This window comes from Psittacula echo (genome assembly GCF_963264785.1).
Source record: "Psittacula echo genome assembly, chromosome: 3".
Taxonomy (NCBI): domain Eukaryota; kingdom Metazoa; phylum Chordata; class Aves; order Psittaciformes; family Psittacidae; genus Psittacula; species Psittacula echo.
The window spans coordinates 102,554,935-102,574,143 of NC_137736.1; the positions used below are offsets into that span (position 1 = coordinate 102,554,935).

At 37.0% G+C, this 19,209-nt stretch overlaps 1 protein-coding gene across 14 annotated transcripts in view; it reads left to right on the forward strand.

Moving 5' to 3' along the window:
• The window catches only part of SUPT20H (SPT20 homolog, SAGA complex component), a 35,401-nt gene that overhangs the window by 10,695 nt on the left and 5,497 nt on the right, over positions 1-19,209 (forward strand). For 9 of the 14 annotated variants that reach the window (XM_080614393.1, XM_080614401.1, XM_080614404.1 and 6 more), the window contains 12 exons: positions 1,369-1,508; positions 2,738-2,894; positions 2,973-3,029; positions 3,597-3,668; positions 4,557-4,714; positions 7,940-7,972; positions 10,313-10,430; positions 12,702-12,810; positions 13,050-13,208; positions 14,969-15,281; positions 16,337-16,491; positions 19,116-19,171. In XM_080614393.1, the coding sequence (XP_080470519.1) occupies positions 1,369-1,508; positions 2,738-2,894; positions 2,973-3,029; positions 3,597-3,668; positions 4,557-4,714; positions 7,940-7,972; positions 10,313-10,430; positions 12,702-12,810; positions 13,050-13,208; positions 14,969-15,281; positions 16,337-16,491; positions 19,116-19,171 (1,527 nt within the window). The remainder of the gene's footprint in view (positions 1-1,368; positions 1,509-2,737; positions 2,895-2,972; positions 3,030-3,596; positions 3,669-4,556; positions 4,715-7,939; positions 7,973-10,312; positions 10,431-12,701; positions 12,811-13,049; positions 13,209-14,968; positions 15,282-16,336; positions 16,492-19,115; positions 19,172-19,209) is intronic. The other 5 variants (XM_080614395.1, XM_080614397.1, XM_080614396.1 and 2 more) reach the window with 3 other exon arrangements.

Below are 19,209 nucleotides of genomic sequence, written 5' to 3' on the forward strand. Positions count from 1 at the left end.
ACACTAAACCATGTCACCCAAGGCTCTTTTCAACCTGGCCTTGAACACTGCCAGGGATGGAGCATTCACAGCTTCCCTGGGCAACCCATTCCAGTGCCTCACTACCCTTACAGTAAAGAGTTTCTTCCTTATATCCAATCTAAACTTCTCCTGTTTAAGTTTGAATCCGTTACCCCTTGTCCTGTCACTACAGTACCTAATGAGGAGTCCTTCCCAGCATCCCTATAGACCCCCTTCAGATACTGGAAGGCTGCTATGAGGACTCCACGCAGCTTTCCCTTCTCCAGGCTGAACAGCCCCAACTTTCTCAGCCTGTCTTCATACGCGAGGTGCTCCAGTCCCCTGATCATCCTCGTGGCCCTCCTCTGGATTTGTTCCAACAGTTCCATGTCCTTTTTATGTTGAGGACACCAGAACTGCACACAATACTCCAAGTGAGGTCTCCCGAGAGCAGAGTAGAGGGGCAGGATCACCTCCTTCGACCTGCTGGTCACGCTGCTTTTGATGCAGCCCAGGATATGGTTGGCTTTCTGGGCTGCGAGCGCACACTGCCAGCTCATGTTCATTTTTTCATCAACCAATATATCCAATTAATCCAATTAATTCAGACTGTCAATGATGTGCATAATGGTGCATGGTACATGTTCCAGAGACCTTGCCAAATTAACTTGCTAATAGCATCTTCCCAGAAGATGCCATAGAAAACAATAGGATTTGACAAAAGTTCTGTAGTATTGGAGCTTACTGTCATTCTGCATTACCAAAAATTATTGGAGTTACTCTAACAAGTTTACCTTACTTAAGTCATCTTCAACAATCAGCCTCAGAAGAGCAGTTGGAGTGTAATGACACAGTTGCTCCTTTACAATCATTTTACTATTGATACTGTTACAATAAGGAGAATTCCAACTACAGTTGTACAGTTCTAGTTAGTTAAATGCTGGATAGCATGGTGAACTCAATGTGCTCGTTTGTATTTCAGAGCCACAACCATGCTCAATTCTCTTTCAAATTGTAATCTAAAGTCCCAGGTAGATCCTCTTTATGACTAATTGTCAGTCCATCAATATAAATCACTGACAGTGGATTTCATTGCAACTAGTACTGTGCTTAAAACAAACAAACAAAGCATGCCCCCTACTTTTGTAAAGGATTTATTTTCCTATTGGAAACCTCACCCAAAGCTCTGTAACTCCTAATAATGGTTAGTGATTCTTAACTGTTGACTGTTTGTTTTCTTTTGTTGACTATCAACCCATCATTTTTCTAACTTATCTCTAAAATATTGTGCCCATAGGTAGATATCATCTTAATTAGTGTAAAAGTCTTCATATTTTTTACATTTATTAATAGCTGTATATATTACAGGAGGACAAACTCCTACTTGAAAGCCAGCTTATTTTGGCTACGGCAGAGCCTTTGTGTCTTGATCCTTCAATAGCAGTGACCTGTACTACAAACAGACTCCTGTACAACAAGCAGAAGATGAATACTCGCCCCATGAAACGGTAGTTTTCACTGCAAAGCATGTTGAGACTTTCTTTGCAATTTTATAGAGTCTTTCAAAGAAAAACAGAAGTAATGCTTTATGTGAAAATTTTTCTGCTTATATGCAATATCTACTTAAATATGAGGAACAGTCAAGAAATTATGTCTTATTTTTAAGTGCTCTGCATTGTACTATTTCAGTTAGTAGTAGATAGTGTAAGATGCTTATTTTTGTATATCAGAAGAATGTGTATATCATTTTTGTAACATAATACCTTACATTGCAGTTTTGATTTTGTCCTTTCTATGTAATTCAGATGTAAACTGAGTCAGACGGCAGCTCAGTAACCTAAAATATATAAATGAATGTTGTATATTAGTCTATGATTTGTTAAAAGCTGTGTGCAGGTTTAACCCTAAAGGAGGAAATCAAGGGAATTATTTATATGCTTGACATTCAGGCTAAACAGAAGCGTAGGCATATGAGAATCTTAGAAAACTTAAATGTAATGTGGAATTTCCTGTATGTAAAACACTTAAATTTTTTCACGTTTGTGCATGGTTGGTCACTTTTTTCCACAAAAGCTTGAAATGATTCACATTTGTTCTACCAAGAGTTGCTTTCAGTCTCTAGAATTAAACTGGTCTGTCAGAATTACTGAAATAATAAAAATTAGATTTGCATTGAACTGCTGTGTTAACATACAACCAATGGTAATGGCTAAAAAAGTGTAAATAATTACATTGATCAAACTGTCTTTAAAATTAGAGCTTGATGATCAACAAACATTGCACTAGAATAACAGCCAGAGGTGTTAAATGAATGTCCAAAACAGCATTAATGTACCAGTGGGTTTGGCATGAGACAAAGAATGGAGGGTAGTTACTGTGTTTATAACCTTACAGTTATATAAGTTATATATAATTATATATATAAGCAGAAACCTGTGAAAATATAGATATTTTAAGCTTGACAACTTCAGTGAGTTACTCATTTTGACAATATACTTCAATTATGCATTTAAAAAATAACCTTATTCTTAGTGCTCGAACACATGAACAATATGCTAGTGTTCTTAAAAAATTTAAAATCTAGAGTTTGAGTCATACAGTGTAATCCAGAATAACATTTAAAAATTAATATTTCAAATGCTGTAAGTACCATTTCACTGCATATTTTTGTTTGTACGTAGGCTGTGGGGAATTTAATTTTGATGGTTTTACAAGCTTATCTGTCATTTTACCATAGGTGCTTCAAGAGGTACTCAAGGTCATCTCTGAACAGACAGCAGGAAGTAGCTCACTATTCAACTCCACCTCAGCTCCGGCTGCTTGACTACTTGCAGAAGAGAAAGGAGAGGAAAGGAGCCCAGCAGTATGACCTTAAAATTTCTAAAGCTGGAAATGTAAGTGTTCTGAGACATTGGTGAGAGTACTTCTAGCTATTTATTTAAAACACTTAATACTACTTTTTCATCTTCCAGTGCGTAGATATGTGGAAACAGAACCCTTGTTACTTGACTGCGCCTTCTGAAGTGGATGTAAGTCCAGTTGTTACCATTAGCACTTAATAGCAATAGTATTGAACATTGTATTATGTGAAGAAGTGACTAACGAGTATCCAATGTCAAATAATGACCTTTAAAAAATAGGAGTAACTTTAAGTTTTTAAATAATTATTCTGTACTGTGAGGTCTAAACACAAGCTAAACCACACTGGAATACATTGCAATTGTGATGTGATAGTTTGGATGGGATAAACAGTGTGAACAAACCATGCAAAACAAATACACCATTCCACATTGCAGGCAGTGATTTAAATCTGTAGTCTTAAGCCATGTTTCACACTTTCATCAAGTTTAACATAGCAAATATGGTGTAACAAAATAAATGTAAAGTCCTGAAGGTTCCTCAATTTACTTTTTTCTGAATGCGCAACACAAAGTGGGGATGCTGTACGAAGTATCAAGCTCTCATAGCCTGTTTCTTGCACTCACTTTTTAAGAATATTATGTCAGCCATGTTAAAAACAAAAGGCTTTGCTAGTTTGACTCTGGCCCAATAAAACTATTGTTCTTTCTTTTCTGATATCTTGATTTTTCTTTAAGGTGGAGAAGTACGCCAAAGTGGAAAAGTCTATCAAGCCTGATGACTCGCAACCAACTGTCTGGCCAGCACATGTGAGTAGTTCAGGCCCTTGGCCAAATTTCTTTGTCTCTAGTTAAAATGCCTCCTATTTCAGCAAAATCAATGTAATGAGGAAATAATCTTCCCTCCCCCAATTTCATCATCCATGACTTATATGGACATAGAAAGGTTATTACAGTTACTTGTAACTTCGTACAGTGCAATATGCATGTGATTGGTTTTTAATTTCCTCAGGTTTTCCAGAAATACAAGGAAAAGCAACTTTAATCTTTCAAGTAACATGTGCTGTTGCTGCATAGTAAAGAAAGCATAATAATTTACAGAAAACAGAACTCTGATCCACAAATTACTCAGATACTCAAAGACTGATGGGAAAGAGCTTCAGTTAAAATGTTACATTTGTAAAGATTAAGTAATATTAAATACCTCTTAAAAAACTTTCTGCAATGTTTAAGTTGAACCTTAAGATTTTTGGCATAAAATATGTAATTTGGTAAGAAGTAGTCGTTTAATATAGTTAGTCATAAATTAATTAATTCTTTGCAATTTCAGAGGCAAGATACTATCTTTATTAACATCGTGATGCCTTTGTAGATTCATATTGGCAAAAAGTAATATGTTCCCATAGACCTTAATATTCAACATTTTACTTGGAAAATGTTTTGGCATCGTCATAATTTATATAAAAACTCAGTCTGTCTTGTTTTTGCAATAGTTTAGTATTTGTAACAGAAGATAAACTCTTCTCATCCCTTCAGATTTTTTCTGAAATCACTTATATTTTGTATAATGCACCCTTTCTTACAAAGTGTTACTTTCCTATAGAGTGTTTCTTACTGTATTGTATAGAACTAGCATATTTTACTGTCTTTTTCTGTTATTACTTGCATAAGACTTACCTGGTTATTCTGTCTTTTTAGGAAATAAAAGATGATTATGTGTTTGAATGTGAAATTGGTAATCAGCTTCAAAAAACAAAACTGACCATTTTTCAGTCTCTTGGCAATCCTTTGTACTACGGTAAAATTCAGACACTCAAAGGTGATGAAGAAAATGACAACCTATTAACTCCATCACAGTAAGTTACATGTTCTTTTAAACTGTGCTGTGATCTGGTAGATGAAGGAAGACAAACATTTTTTCTCATTTTCAGTCATAAAAATACTCCAGAACTAGAAATCGAAGTTTTATTTGAAAAATTCAGCTAATGAACAAAACCAAACTGATACAAAAACTATATTCAAACAACCATCATGTCTTAAATGTACTTTTATGTTAAATCTGCATATGCTTTTACATTAATGACATATTGTAAAAACCAAAACCAAATAAAAAAACATCAACAACAAAAAAAACAACTCACTCAAATTGTGGAGACACTGTGAGACGTTGTTAGCACTCTTTTTCAGTGTTACTCATAAATTTGGTTGTTGTCAGAATTAGCCTGATGCTGCAAAAATATAAGACTTGATTATGTTTACCATTATGCAGAGAAATTCAGGCTAAATAAAGGATGAAGGAAAACATGAGCTCCTAATAAGCTTCATCCTTTTGAATTTATTTGAGTCTGCTATTATTGCCTGTGGTTGTACAAAAATTCACTCTTCTTGGCTCTTTTTGTTGTGTGTACCAGATTGTATGGAGGAATCTGCAGCAGAATAGGCCCTATTAATTTCAATAAGACAAAGATCAGTAAGCCTGAGCACTTTTTAGTTAATAAAAGTTATTTTGATTTTCACAGAATCATAGAATGGTTCTTAAAGCTTATCTAGTTCCAGCCCCTCTGCCATGGGCCAGGGACACCTTCCACTAGACCAGGATGCTCAAAGCCCCGTCCAAGCTGGCCTTGAATACTGCTGTGGATAGGGCAGCCACAGCTTCTGTGGGCAACCTGTGGGGAACCCTGATAGGGCAACCACCCTCAGAGGAAAGAACTTCTTCCTAATGTCGAATCTAAATCTACCTCCTTCCGTTTAAAGCCATTCCCCCTTCTTCTATCACTCCAGGCCCTTGTGAAAAGTCCCTCTCCAGCTTTATTGTAGGCCCATTTTAGGTACTGGAAGGCTGCTATAAGGTATCCCCTGAGCCTTCTCCTATCTTATTTATTAAAATTTTAAAATCTTCTTAATACTCAGGATGTTTTATCCCCAGACTAAGGTATTTACTGTTTGTTTCTATACTCCTGTGGTTTAATCCCAGCTGACAGCTAAGCACCGCACAGCTGCTTGCTCACTCCACCACCATCTGTCTCCCCCTGCCTCGCACCACCCCCCCCACCCTCTGGCAGGTGGGAGAGAATTAGAAAGGTAAAAGTGAGAAAACCCATGGCCTGAGATAGACAGTTTAATAGGTAAAGCAAAAGCTGCATACACAAGCGAAGCAAATCAAGGAATGCTTTCACCACTTCCTACCTGCAGGCAGGTGTTTGGCTGTGGTGGTTTAACCCCAGCTGGCAGCTAAGTACCATGCGGCCATGCATTCACTCCCCATCCTCACTGAGATGGAGAGGAGAACTGGGGGGATGTAAAACCTGTGGATTGAGATAAGAACAGTTTAATAATTAAATTATAATACTAAGGCTAATAATAATAATAAAAAGGGAAATAACAAAAAGATTGGGAGAGAAAACAACAAACGCAAAACCAGACAGCAGTGATGCACAATACAGCTGCTCACCACGTGCTGCTGATATCCAGTCTGACCCAAGCAGCAATGAATTCCTTCCGGGTGACTCCCCCCAGTTTATATACTGAGCAGGACGTGCTGTGATGTGGAACATCTCTTTGGCTAGTTTGGGTCAGATGTCCTGTCTCTGCTTCCTCCCGGCTTCTTGTGCTCCTCCTCACTGTCAGAGTATGAGAGACTGAAATGTCCTTGATCAGAGTAAGCGCTACTTAGCAACAACTAAAACATCAGTGTGTTATCAGCATTGTTCTCAGACTGAAGCCAAAACACAGCACTGTGCCAGCTACTGGGAAGAAAATTAACTGTACCCCAGCTGAAACCAGGACATTGATTATCTCCAGGAAAGCTGGGCTCCATCATGCATAGCAGTTACTTGGGAAAACAAAATGCTGTAAGTCCAAAGGTCCCCCACTTTTTTCCTTCCCCAGCTTTATATGCTGAGAATGATACCATATAGTATGCAATATCCCTTTTGTCAGTTGGGGTCAGCTGTCCTGGCTGTGTCCCATCCCAGCTTCATGTGTACCCCTGAGCTACTCACTGGTGGAGTGAGGTGCAGGAAAGGCCTTGACTCTGTGTAAGCACTGCTCAGCAGTAACTAAAACATCCTTGAATTAGCAACACTTCTCTGCACAAATTGGAAACCTTACCCTATACCAGCTAGTGTGGAGAAAATTCTCTCCCAGCCAAAACCAGCACACATACTTAGTATTGATCTTCCTAGAACAGTAGTGCTATCTTATAATTGTGTAAGGTTGGGAATTAAAAGGATTTATAGGTGTTAAATGCTTCAGGTTTTTTTGGAAATCACTTCTCTAGTCCATTATTTTTAAGACATTTGGTGTTTGGACCAGGTGATTTCCAGAGATCCCTTCCAACCCTAGCAATTCTGTGATTGCCAGTTGAAGTTCATTAAAATTTGGGTATTTCTTCAGTAGGGATCTGTGTCATGTAAAGTGAAAGGTTCAGAATATGTTTTTGTTGTTCTACTATAAAATAAAGTGGTGTTTTTTTGTTTTTTTTTTAGATAGAAGCTCTGTGCTTAGAAAAAAAAAAAATCACTAAAGTAGCAAGTTTGCAAGCCATAACTGTTATACAAAAGGGAAATGCTTAATTTAGGAGTTCTGGAGAATCATGAGGTATCAAACTTTCATTAAGTGAAGTTGAGCGATGGAAGTGAAATGTTTGTTAGAATGTTACAAGTGGGGCTGTTTTTGACATACAGGACACTTAAGTTTATGTTTCAGTGTGAGCATGTTGGTATGTGTATTTATACGTAACCTTTCCCTTGTACTTTTTACAGTAGCAATTGTGTAGCAGTTTCTTCCTTTTTTTTTTCTAAGTATAAAATCTGAAACTTCCATTTTCTACCTTTTGTAAATAATTTACTCGTAGAGGAGACTCTTTGTGTATGCTGTATATGTAGCTATGAAGCCGCATTTGTAATTCAAGTACTAAATAATAACCCAGTCCATTAAATGAATACAGTATCTCCTATATTTTCAGCAGATCTGAAAGAAGAGCAGCACTGACGTTTGTTTGAACTTTTGTGGTTATAAAAACATACTCTTTTAATCCAATTAATGACTGAAAGTGTATTTTATATTTTATATTTCAGGTTCCTTATTGGTTCCAAGACTGATGCTGAAAGGTTAGTTAATATAGTATGTATAACCATATGGCTTGATGCCAAATAATTGATTTTGTTCTTTCTAGCTGTTATGACTGCTAGTATTATGGTTATGGAAACAGATGCAGAGCAGATGAAGGAAATAAGAGGAATTAATCATCATAAGAAGTAGAATATAGTGTTCAGTTTCTGTATTTAGCAAGCAAGAAAAATGGAGAAAAAGCAAATATGTGAATACAGTTTATACCTAAATTTCAAGCATGTTGTTAGCAATTTGCACAATTATTCCTGATTACACAGGTAATAATAAAATTCTGAGAGCGCTTAGCAGGAATTTCATCTTGACATTTTGTATGGTAAATTAGCATTCATGGAAGTAGTTAATTTGAACTTTTAAGCGTAATCTAGGACTTAAGATGTATACAACTTATTTTTGTGTGTCGTGCGTGCCTTGATTCATCTTTCTTAGAGAAGCAAGTAACAAAACAGTTTTCCAGTATATATTAGTTGTAGAATGATTAGGAGTAGCAGCTGCCAGATAACAAGCAGCAAAGTAAGTAGTTCCTCGGATATTCATGCGTCACATAGATACCTGCATTTGTGCATATGAGCACGGAACCTTTAAAAAACAATCTCTTTTCCACCCCCCCCTTTATGTGCCTGGCAGGGAGTCCTTGATTTGGTCAAAAATCAATAATAATATTCGTTTTAATAGGTAGTTTTGATAAAGAAACTCTTTGCTTATATTTTCTCCTTCCTCCTTTGTGCTAATAAAGACTTTTGCTGTTTGTGCTGCAAGCTGAATTGGGGGATTGGTTGGCTGAAAACTAAAACAATAATACAGCAGTTTAGTTTTAACTGGGATTTATTTCCTAATCGTGTTTGTTACTGGATTGCACGGATTCTTCTGTCGGGATAAACAGTTGGGTTTCAGGGACTAGGACAAGAAGAAACAGTAGAGGAGGAAGGAGGCAGGACCACCTTTTTGAGCACACAGTGTTTTATTACTGTGATACCACTTTAAGGCAGTCTAAAATCAAATTGCTGAAAAATGTACACTGCAGCCTTTCCTCTGCTGTGTGTCTTGGGCCCTTGCTTATGCCTGCATTAGTCACATGACAGATACTTGAATCAGTGCTATACCAAAATCATAGAATCATAGAAATAGTTAGGGTTGGGAAGGACCTTAAGATCATCTAGTTCCAACCCCCCTGCCATGGGCAGGGACACCTCACATTAAACCATGCCACCCAAGGCCTCATCCAGCTTGGCCTTGAACACTGCCAAGGATGGAGCGTTCACAACCTCCCTGGGCAACCCATTCCAGTGCCTCACCACCCTCACAGTAAAGAATTTCTTCCTTATATATCCAATCTAAACTTCCCCTGTTTAAGTTTGAACCCGTTACCCCTTGTCCTGTCACTACAGTCCCTGATGAATAGTCCCTCCCCAGCATCCCTATAGACCCCCTTCAGATACTGGAAGGCTGCTATGAGCAGCAGTTCATAGGCTGCTACGAACTACACTATAAAGTGTAGTTCATAGCATTTAGGTGTAAGCTAATGGAATATTCCTGCAGTTTGTCACTGAGGTTCAATCTGCCAGAGCATAAGTGACAGCAGGTCTTCAGCTTGATTTTTCAAGTATGTGAGGTCATTTTGTGTATTCTGCTCAGTTTTGTGGAACAGCATTCCCTCAGCTTGGTTCTTTCAGATTAGTAGAGATGTAGTATTTGATTTGGTAGAACAGTATTTTAAACTTGTTTGCCTGATGCTATTTATGCTTTAAATTCCTGAATGCATCACAGCTTATTAGTCTCGTAGAATAAGACCTAGCTGCCTTGGTGCTCAAAGAAGAGTGATCACTTCTGCTGAGATAACTGGTTCTTGGATGTGCGTTCAATGTGAACCTCTTAATTTATCCCTTGCTTTCAGAGTCCTCATCTGACATAGGCCTCAAGTTAAAGGAGGGTTGACTGTTCCACAGGGAGCATAAGCAGAGAGGACACAGCTTTATAAAAGATACTCAACCCTTGTAAAGGGAATGGGATCCCTATTGACTGACATCCCGAAGAACTGCAGTTGCTTTTGGGAACTGTTCTGTTTTACATATTCCTCCAAATATGTATCAGGAAGAGACAATGATTAAAAGAAAACTTGAAACAGAATAAATCTAAGAAAAGTGCCCAAGAACATAAAGATACATCTATATATTTTATATATGTGAATCTCTCTATATATACACTTGTGTGTAAAATATGTCATGTATGACTGTGCAACATACACAATCACATGTTTACATATATGTATCTACTTTGAAGTTCAACGTTGTTAATCTCTTTGTTCTTATTGTTTGTTTCAGAGTGGTGAACCAGTATCAGGAGTTAGTACAAAATGAAGCTAAATGTCCTGTGAAAATGTTTCATAATTCGGGTGGATCAGTCAATCTTAGTCATCTTTCTCCAGGGAAGGAAATGGAAGTGAGTTTATCAAGCCATACAATTCTTTCATTTGCACTTGATTATTAGAATAATTTTTGCTTTGTCATAATCATTCAGTGTGAGTATATTGGAAAAGTTAGATGAAAGCACTTTTGTTTTCACTGTTCAAATGTGCCTTTTAGCTTTGTGTTTCCCTCCCCAACCCCCAATGTATGGTATAGGTATGGTATAGGTAGATCCAAGGTTTTGCATTTTCCCATGGTTTATATGAACCTTTCACAGAGCAGTATAGTAAAATGCAGCTGTGAGTTATATTTTATAGGTCAGTAAGCATAGAAGCAGGTGGAGTAGCTGAACTTCTTTTACCTTCAGAAATTATTAAAATTACTTTCTCTTTGGGGACAAGACAAGGGGTAATGGGTGTAAACTGGAGCAGAAGAGGTTCCATGTGAACATCAGGGAAAACTTCTTTACTGTGAGAGTGACAGAGCACTGGAACAGGTTGCCCAGGGGGGTTGTGGAGTCTCCTACGTTGGAGATATTCAAGGCCCGGCTGGACAAGTTCCTGTGTGATGTACTCTAGATTACCCTGCTCTTGCAGGGGGGTTGGACTAGATGATCTTTTGAGGTCCCTTCCAACCCTTGGGATTCTGTGATTCTGTGATCAGGAAAATACTCACCAAAAACCCCAACACCAAAAACTTTAAAGAGCGTGTGTTTATATGCACACATCCAGTAGGAATTCCTGCATTCCTGTATTCTCATGCCTGTTGGCACTGCCTTTTGTTTCACTTGCTGCTCCTGGCTTTGTTGGTCGGATTCAGTACTCTAGCAGTGAACTGTATTTAGGGGTCCAACTAGTAAAGGAATTTTGTATCTGTTGGGCTATTTTCTTTGCTACATTTTTCCCCTAAATAACTGCTTTTAAACTGCAACAACATTGATCTGAAAGAGGTAGCTCTTGGTGTCAGCCAGAAGAACAGCATGCGGAGACCAGCAGTTGCAGAAAAGAATGAGTGTTTCTGCATGTGTGTATACACCTACAGACAAGTGCATGTGCGTTTGTATATATATGTATCTGTGTGTATGTATTAAAACCATAGAATAACTTGGGGTGGAAGGATACTTCTAGAAGTCATCTGTCTGGCTGTCCACGCCCCCACCAAAAGCTAGACCAGAGTTCCTCAGATTACTGTATTTAATGATCTAGTCCCCTTTTGAATTGGACATTAGTCTTTATTTTCAGAGTAAAGAAAGTGAGATATAATAGTAGAAAATTTATCCTCAGAATTTTCCTTTTTTTAATAAGCAAGCAATTAGAAACATACAGAGGGAGTGTCTTTTATCACTGAGAATCAGCAGAAGCTAAGCTCTCCAAAAGGGTTCTGCACAGTGCTGAATGCTCTGTTACCTTATGCACATCTAATTTAGGCTTCGGCATTGAAATATTCCATTCGCTGTACTGACAGACTCATTTTCTAGTTTCAGCAGTTCTACTTTTGTTTACAGGATGTCTGCTTTATAGGTAAATATATATGTAGACTAACTGTAAATGTGTTTCACTGTTGAGTCAGCTCATCAAAACACTGTTTTGATGGTGTCAGCTATTGAAATTATGGATTTGGGGTCTGTTGTGGGTGACACAGAAATACAGATTTGATTAGCTGAAGTTATTTATGTTCAAACAGCCTGGTAAGTAGGTCATAAGAACAAACAAAAAAGGAGCACCTTTCCTCTGAAAATGTTAGTGAGGTTCTGATCCTGTAGAAGTCAATGGGAAAATGTATATTGACTTCCATGCATTCAGAATTTTCCTGAATGAACTTAAATGTACTCTTTGAACTTAAATGTACTACAGGAAATCTGATCCTGTTCTCTAAATACATCTTGGTTGTAAATGGCAGATGTAAACAGATGGTGAATAAATGAAATTACGTAATTTTTCAAGTAAGACCAAATTGTCCTTTTACTTACAGTGCATCTGTCAGTGTGCGTTTGTGAAAATTACTAGGAGGGATTTCAGAATTGCAGAAACAAGAGAAACGCCTTAATTTTTTTTTATTATTATTTTTTCTTAGTTTAAATTTTACCTGCATTTTCAACCTGCTTCTTGATGGTAAGCATTTTATCTAAAGAGAATGTGTCATAGGTTAAGTTTCTAAAATACATAAATAAAAATCTGAAATGTTTGAGGGTAATTTTGTCATGGCTGAAAAATCTTTAATACAAATTAATTGAATTGTCTTTTCTGTCAAATATGTGGAAGTTCACATTATTGCTGTGGTAGTGTTAATTTCTCTTTCCTCCTAGCAGCCAGAAAGTATATCAGGCTCTGTTCAGTCTTCAGTATTGGGGAAAGGTGTAAAACACCGACCTCCTCCTATCAAATTACCTTCAAGTTCAGGAAGTAGCTCTTCAGGTAATTACTTATTGACTTGGGCATCTCCTTTTTATGTGTTCTGCCTGTTGTAAAATGACATCATATCCCTTTAATAATGGTTTAATTAAGATACTAATTTATTTTCTTTTTTTATCTGTGAAAAAAGCATATTTTTTTTTTTAATTTCTGATTATATTGTTCACAAAATTGTATCCTAACAATACTCAAGTTAACATCTACTCACAGAACAATAATGTATTTTATTTATGCTTTTTCAGGTAATATTTTTAGTCCACAACAGTCAAGTGGCCATCTGAAATCCCCAACTCCTCCTCCTCCTTCTAAGCCTCCTGGTCTTTCTCGGAAACAATCTATGGATCTTAATCAAGTTAGCATGCTCTCTCCAGCTGCTATGTCTCCTGCAAGCTCTTCACAAAGTGAGTCACGACCTAAATTCTCCATTAAATCTTAGGCTTTTGCATAAATGCTTCCTGAGATAAACTACTTAACCTGTGGAATGATGATACTTAAGTGTACAGTGTACCCTAAATTGTATAAGTTGTGCAGCCTTAGGCAGGTCTCTTGTTCACTGTATGTATTTTATGTTTATTGTAACTGTGTTCGTTTTTTCTGTATATATGTATGCACCCTCTGTGTATACGTTTTAATACATTTTATGCAATTAGTGTGATCTCCTCATTTATGAAAGGCTGGTAGATGATGTGATGAGATAAAATTCCAAAGTGTAGCTTTTTTCCTCCAGTGTAAAAACAGTATGTTAGATCAGTTTGCCTTTACATAATTGAAGCATTTTTAAATGTTATAGGAGCTGGTGCAGTTGTATCTCTATGTATGTATATAATCTGATCAGTCCCAAGGTGGTGATACAATAAACAATAAGACGATTTTTTAAAAACACTCCTGCACTGTTTTACAAATCATTGCTGATTACAAGTGTGGTGGTGATGCTGCTGCTGATAGCACCATATTCTCAGGTGTTAAAATGTAAATTCCAGTAAGTTACATCCTAGTTTAAATATTATTATTAACACTGACAGGATCATTACAATCATAGGTATAGATAATAAACACCTTTTAAAATATGTATGTGTCTTGAGACATTTCAAGAACAGACTTGTACAATGAGAAACCATAGCTGCATTTTTTCAGGTTTTTATGAATAATTGTATACTGCACATTCCAGTATTCTGCACAGTATTATAATACACTTTTTGCATTAAATAATTTAAAATCTGGATAGCTCAAAAGGTGTAATTTTTCTGCCTTCTTGTTTTGCACAGAGAAAAAAAGAAAACTTATAAAAGTTTTCTTCTAACATATTGACTCTGTTTTTTATGTTAGTGTTATGAATTGTGTAAATCTGCTGCACACAGTTGTTACTTTAAGGCTCTGGTCACAACATTCACATTTACTTCCTTTCTTGCTACAGGACATGAAAGCTAAATAAAGCCCATTAAAACAAACAAACAAAAAAAAAAAAAAACACCTCAAGCTTTTGGGGTTTTTTGTTTTTCTATTGATAAACTGTGCTTACTGCTTCCACAACGAGTTATAGCTATGCAATCTACATTTAAGCAGAAGGAATTACACATTAACTTTTAAAGATGCAGTATTATCCTCTGGTTCTTAAATATTTTTTAAAAATATTTTTATTTGGTCAAAATTTGGCAAATGGAAGTTTAACTCTCTCAGGAAACTTAGCTAAACCCCATGATTATTGCAGTAGTACATGTTCTTTGTTGAATCCGTTGTTTTCCATGATTTGTTTTTAACACAATGCTATTGTGCAGGCAGTGCATATAGACTGTATGTTTAACGTTTTAGGACAAAACCATTAATTACATGAAAATGGTCACTAAGAAACTGTTCTAATTTAAGTATTTCTGAATGGAGTTAGGACTTAATGTGCGATAAAATATGGGAGGCCTTAATGGAGGATACAAAGTGGTGTATAGCTTCAGGAATTAAGCATGGAGAGTGGGTTTTCTGTGTGATTATGCCGCATCCTTAACAATGAGTATGTGCTGCAACACTCATTGTCATGTAGAAATTAACACTTGCAGTCTGAAAAAATGGAACAAATTGTCAGTGCTAAATAACATTCCATTAACCTTATTATACAGAAAGGCTGGCCTTTTATAACAAACTAGCATTTTTTATTTTTCTCAATGAGCAGGGTCTGGAACTCCTAAACCATCTACTCCTACTCCAACCAACACCCCTTCATCGACCCCACACCCTCCTGGTGCTCAGAGCTCAACTCCTATTACCCCTTCTGCCACCCCTACTCCCCAAGATTCAGGCTTCACCCCTCAGCCCACTTTGTTAACCCCGTTTGCTCAGCAGCAGATGTCTCTGAGCCAGGCACTGCCTGTAATGACCATTCCTCTTTCCACCATGGTAACATCCATTACTACAGGAACAACATCCACCCAGGTCATGGCAAACCCTGCAGGACTTAACTTCATCAATGTAGTGGGCTCTGTGTGGTAAGTTCTGATGGTTTTTAATTTGCCCTGGGAACGTTGGTTGTTGGGGTGGGGAGGGTGGGAGTGATACAGGACTGTCCAGCATCCAGTGGGATAGATATTTTTCAGAATCTGCAATCCAAAAAGGTTGTTCACTTTGTAATTATGAAGTCAAAAGCCGTGAGAAACTATTTGTACTTCTTAAATATAAGGCACCTACTATAAGAATATATTAAGAAAGACGTATTGTTTTCAGCTTTTTGGATGTCTATAGTTTGATTTTGTAAGACTTAACCTCAGTTTGAGTACTTTCTGAGGTTTTTTCTCATGAATTTTAAAAACATTTTTATTAATCCAAGAGGAGATGAAGTATCATAGGTAGACAACTCTAAAAATTGAAAGAGATTTGGTACTAAAGTGCCTATGAATGAAAGGTAAAAAATGAGAGAACAACAAATCTGGTTTCTAAGAATTTGGTCTAACATTGAGGTTAAACATTCTTTGATCCTTACAACTCATTTTGTGGTTTAAAAAAAGAAAAAACCAGTAACTGCTGCTGTCCGAAATAGATTGTGTGTTATAATGTGAACTGCTTTTTAGACTAAATAAAATTCTGTGATCAATAGAAGTTGGCCAGTGTAAGACAGATGGTGTTCTTCAGTGCAAGTATCGGACACTTGAGTTACTCATCCAAAGTGTTCAGCAGTTGATCACCGTTGATTAATTAGATTTTTTTATTCAAAAAGAAAACATAAACTTGTTCCGTAACTTTTTGTTAATGATAGTTCAACTACTTTGAAGACTGACAATATTTCAGTATTTCTAGAAGAACCATGTGTGTTTTATTTTCTGTACATTATACCAAAGGGGGAAAAAGTGTATATCCTGAGAATACGGGTTTATGTATTGGTTATGCCCTAAGCATAATGATTTTTTTAAGCTGCCTTTATGCCTTATTCATAATCCCGTGTACAGCAAACAGTTAAATTACTTGTCATGAGACAGGGCAAAACTTTTAATTACTCAGATCTACTTGTACCACTTGGGTTTGATGCATTGTCTTTCCTCTTCTACAGTGGAGCGCAGACACTGATGAGTGGTTCAAACCCTATGTTGGGGTGCAACACTGGTGCTATAGCCCCTGCAGGTATAAATCTGAGTGGCATTTTACCATCAGGAGGTCTGGTACCAAATGCGCTGCCTGCTGCAATGCAGTCTGCCTCTCAAGCAGGTTAGTGCATAAGTTGGTAAGCCACCCTACAGATAGGGACAGCGTGAAAACATATTGTGAGTACAGTGTATAAAAGTAGCCACTGTGTGGATAGATTGTGTATTTGATGGCTGGAGCTCAGGAGCAACGTGTTTATTTTTGCGTTCAAAGTGTAGGCTATGCTTTAGATAGATTTTTGAGGAGCTAGAGTGGGGAAACATACTCTAAACCTGGATTGTTTGGTATGCTCACTAGGAAGTTTGAGATAATATCAAAGTTGCATATGAATTTGGAATTTGTTGACTGCTAGAAAAAAAGGCATGACATAGAGGCCTCACTTTTTAAATGTGCAAAGTATTTTATTCTGTCCTTGGTACAGCTTTATTATTATAGATATCATAGAATGGTTTGGGTTGGAAGGGACCTTAAAGATTGCCCATTTCCACCCTCCTGCCATGAGCAGGGATACCTCCCACTAGACCAGGTTGTTCAAAGCCCAGTCCAACCTGGTCTTGAACACTTCCTAAGATGGGGAATCCACAACTTCTCTGGGCAACATGTTCCAGTTCTAGTAGGACAATTAATCAGTTCCTTATTGCCTTCACATATGACTATATAAATCTCTATGCCTCAATATTCATTAAAGCAGGATTTTAAATTTTAGTTTATTTTTTCTGAATATACAAGAAATAAAAACTAATGTATGATTATGAAATCAGAATGATAGAAGAGACTTCAGGATATCCATCATTTATGCTGAAACAGGGTCAATCTGTCTAAAACACATTGAACCAATGTTTGTATAAACTGATTAAATGCCTTCACTAAAGAAGATTCCTATCTTTCTTGATGGCTGTTTCGAGTAGTTCATCTACACAAAATGTTTCATTCTGATTACAGTGCATCTCCTTAATAGCAATTTAAATTATTTTTTTTTCCTCTTATTCCTTGCAGACATTAAAAATAGTTGTTCACCCTTTCTCTTCACCTGCTAAGTATCAAACGTGCTGTCATGTCCCACATTTGTCTTTTCTTTCTGCTAGGTTGTACTTTTCAAACCTTTCATAATCTGTCACTCTCTTCTAGACTGTCCAATTTGCTTACATCCTTCTTAAAATGTGATAACCAAAACTGGACATAAGCCTGAGCTTGGCTGATTTACCACTGTGGAGCACAGCAGAATAAATGCATCTCATCTCTTTCACAACATTCCTGTTAACATTTTCCCAAATGAGGTCTGCCTATTTTTTATCTATGTTTTTTGCAACAGCATTATATTAACATAAGAATGGCATTACTGGTTTAGGCCAAAAATCCATCCAGTTTATATTCTGTCTCTGACAGTTGCCATTAGAGGATACTTAGGAGAGCTTAAGATGAGGCAGAAGCGTGAAGTAAAATATCCCTTGTATACAACCTGTTCCTCTTGTGGAAATCTACAGCTTTGAGACATTCTCAGCTAAAGACTATTGACATGGATCTTTGTGCTTAATATCCCATGCTAGACTTCTAGTTTGTGGATTTATCTATTTGGTTTTTGAATCCATTTATATTTTTGGACTCAACAGCATCTTGTGACAGTGAGTTATAGTGAGTTATTTATAAATGTAAACTGTATGAAAAGATTCTTTTGTGTGTTCTATAGTTTGTGATATGGATGGTTTGGATATGTGTGTGACTTACTGTAACTTCTTATGTCCTTTCTTGCTGTACATACACAAAGCTAGTTACAATTTTGTATTCATTCCTTTGTCTTTTTTTTATTCAGTGTTACTGAATTTTGGATCCTTTCTTTAATTCACTAGGATCACCTTTAATTCTAATTCTGTCCTTTCAAACACTATCAACCTTTATCAGTTTGATGTCACAGATTTTTACGTGCTGTGCTGTCACCCACATAACAGATGGAAGTAGTGAACTGAGCAAGGTCTGTGGAAGACCTTTTGGGAGTTCTTTTTGACAGACACTGTTTTACTGGAGAGTTTGTATCAGTTCTCTACCCACCTCATCGCTTACCACACGTAAATCTTTCTTTAGCGTAGCTTAGAAGAGTGCCATGCGGAATAATGCTAAAAGTTCTAGAATCATAGAATAGTTAGGGTTGGAAAGGACCTTAAGATCATCTAGTTCCAACCCCCCTGCCATGGGCAGGGAAGTCAGATACGTCTTGCCAGAAGCCCTTGGACGAGTGGGCAAGTGCTAAGATTTTGAGTGGAATTGTTTTCTGTTAGTGATTGAGAGACTGAGAGCCTGTTACTTCATTGAGCCCTTGGACATTTCTCGATTTACTGTACAAACAGTAAAATGTTTTAAAGCCAGAAGAAGAATAACTGAAAAATAACTGCTGCGATATTCTCCACATTCACCTTTGTGTAATGCATGAACAGGTTATATGTTACAGGTACAGGGTTTAGTAGTAATACACATTTCTTTCTGTTTAGTCAGCTCTCTGTAAATCTGAATCTGGATAACTATGAACTCACCAGCATTACAGAAAATACAGCATTGTATTAAGTATACAGTAAGCCAGTTTTCCAACTTCCACATGTTTAGAAATAATCCCAGTGGAAAGGGCTCTTAATTGCAATACACAAATGTAGTTAAGTGAAGAGTTCCTACTAATAAAAAGATGTTTTCTTTAACAGGCAGCCCCTTTGGTTTGAAAAATGCATCAAATCTTCGGCCCTTAAATCTTCTACAGGTAATTGATATACTTGGACACAATGATAATTTCCTGTA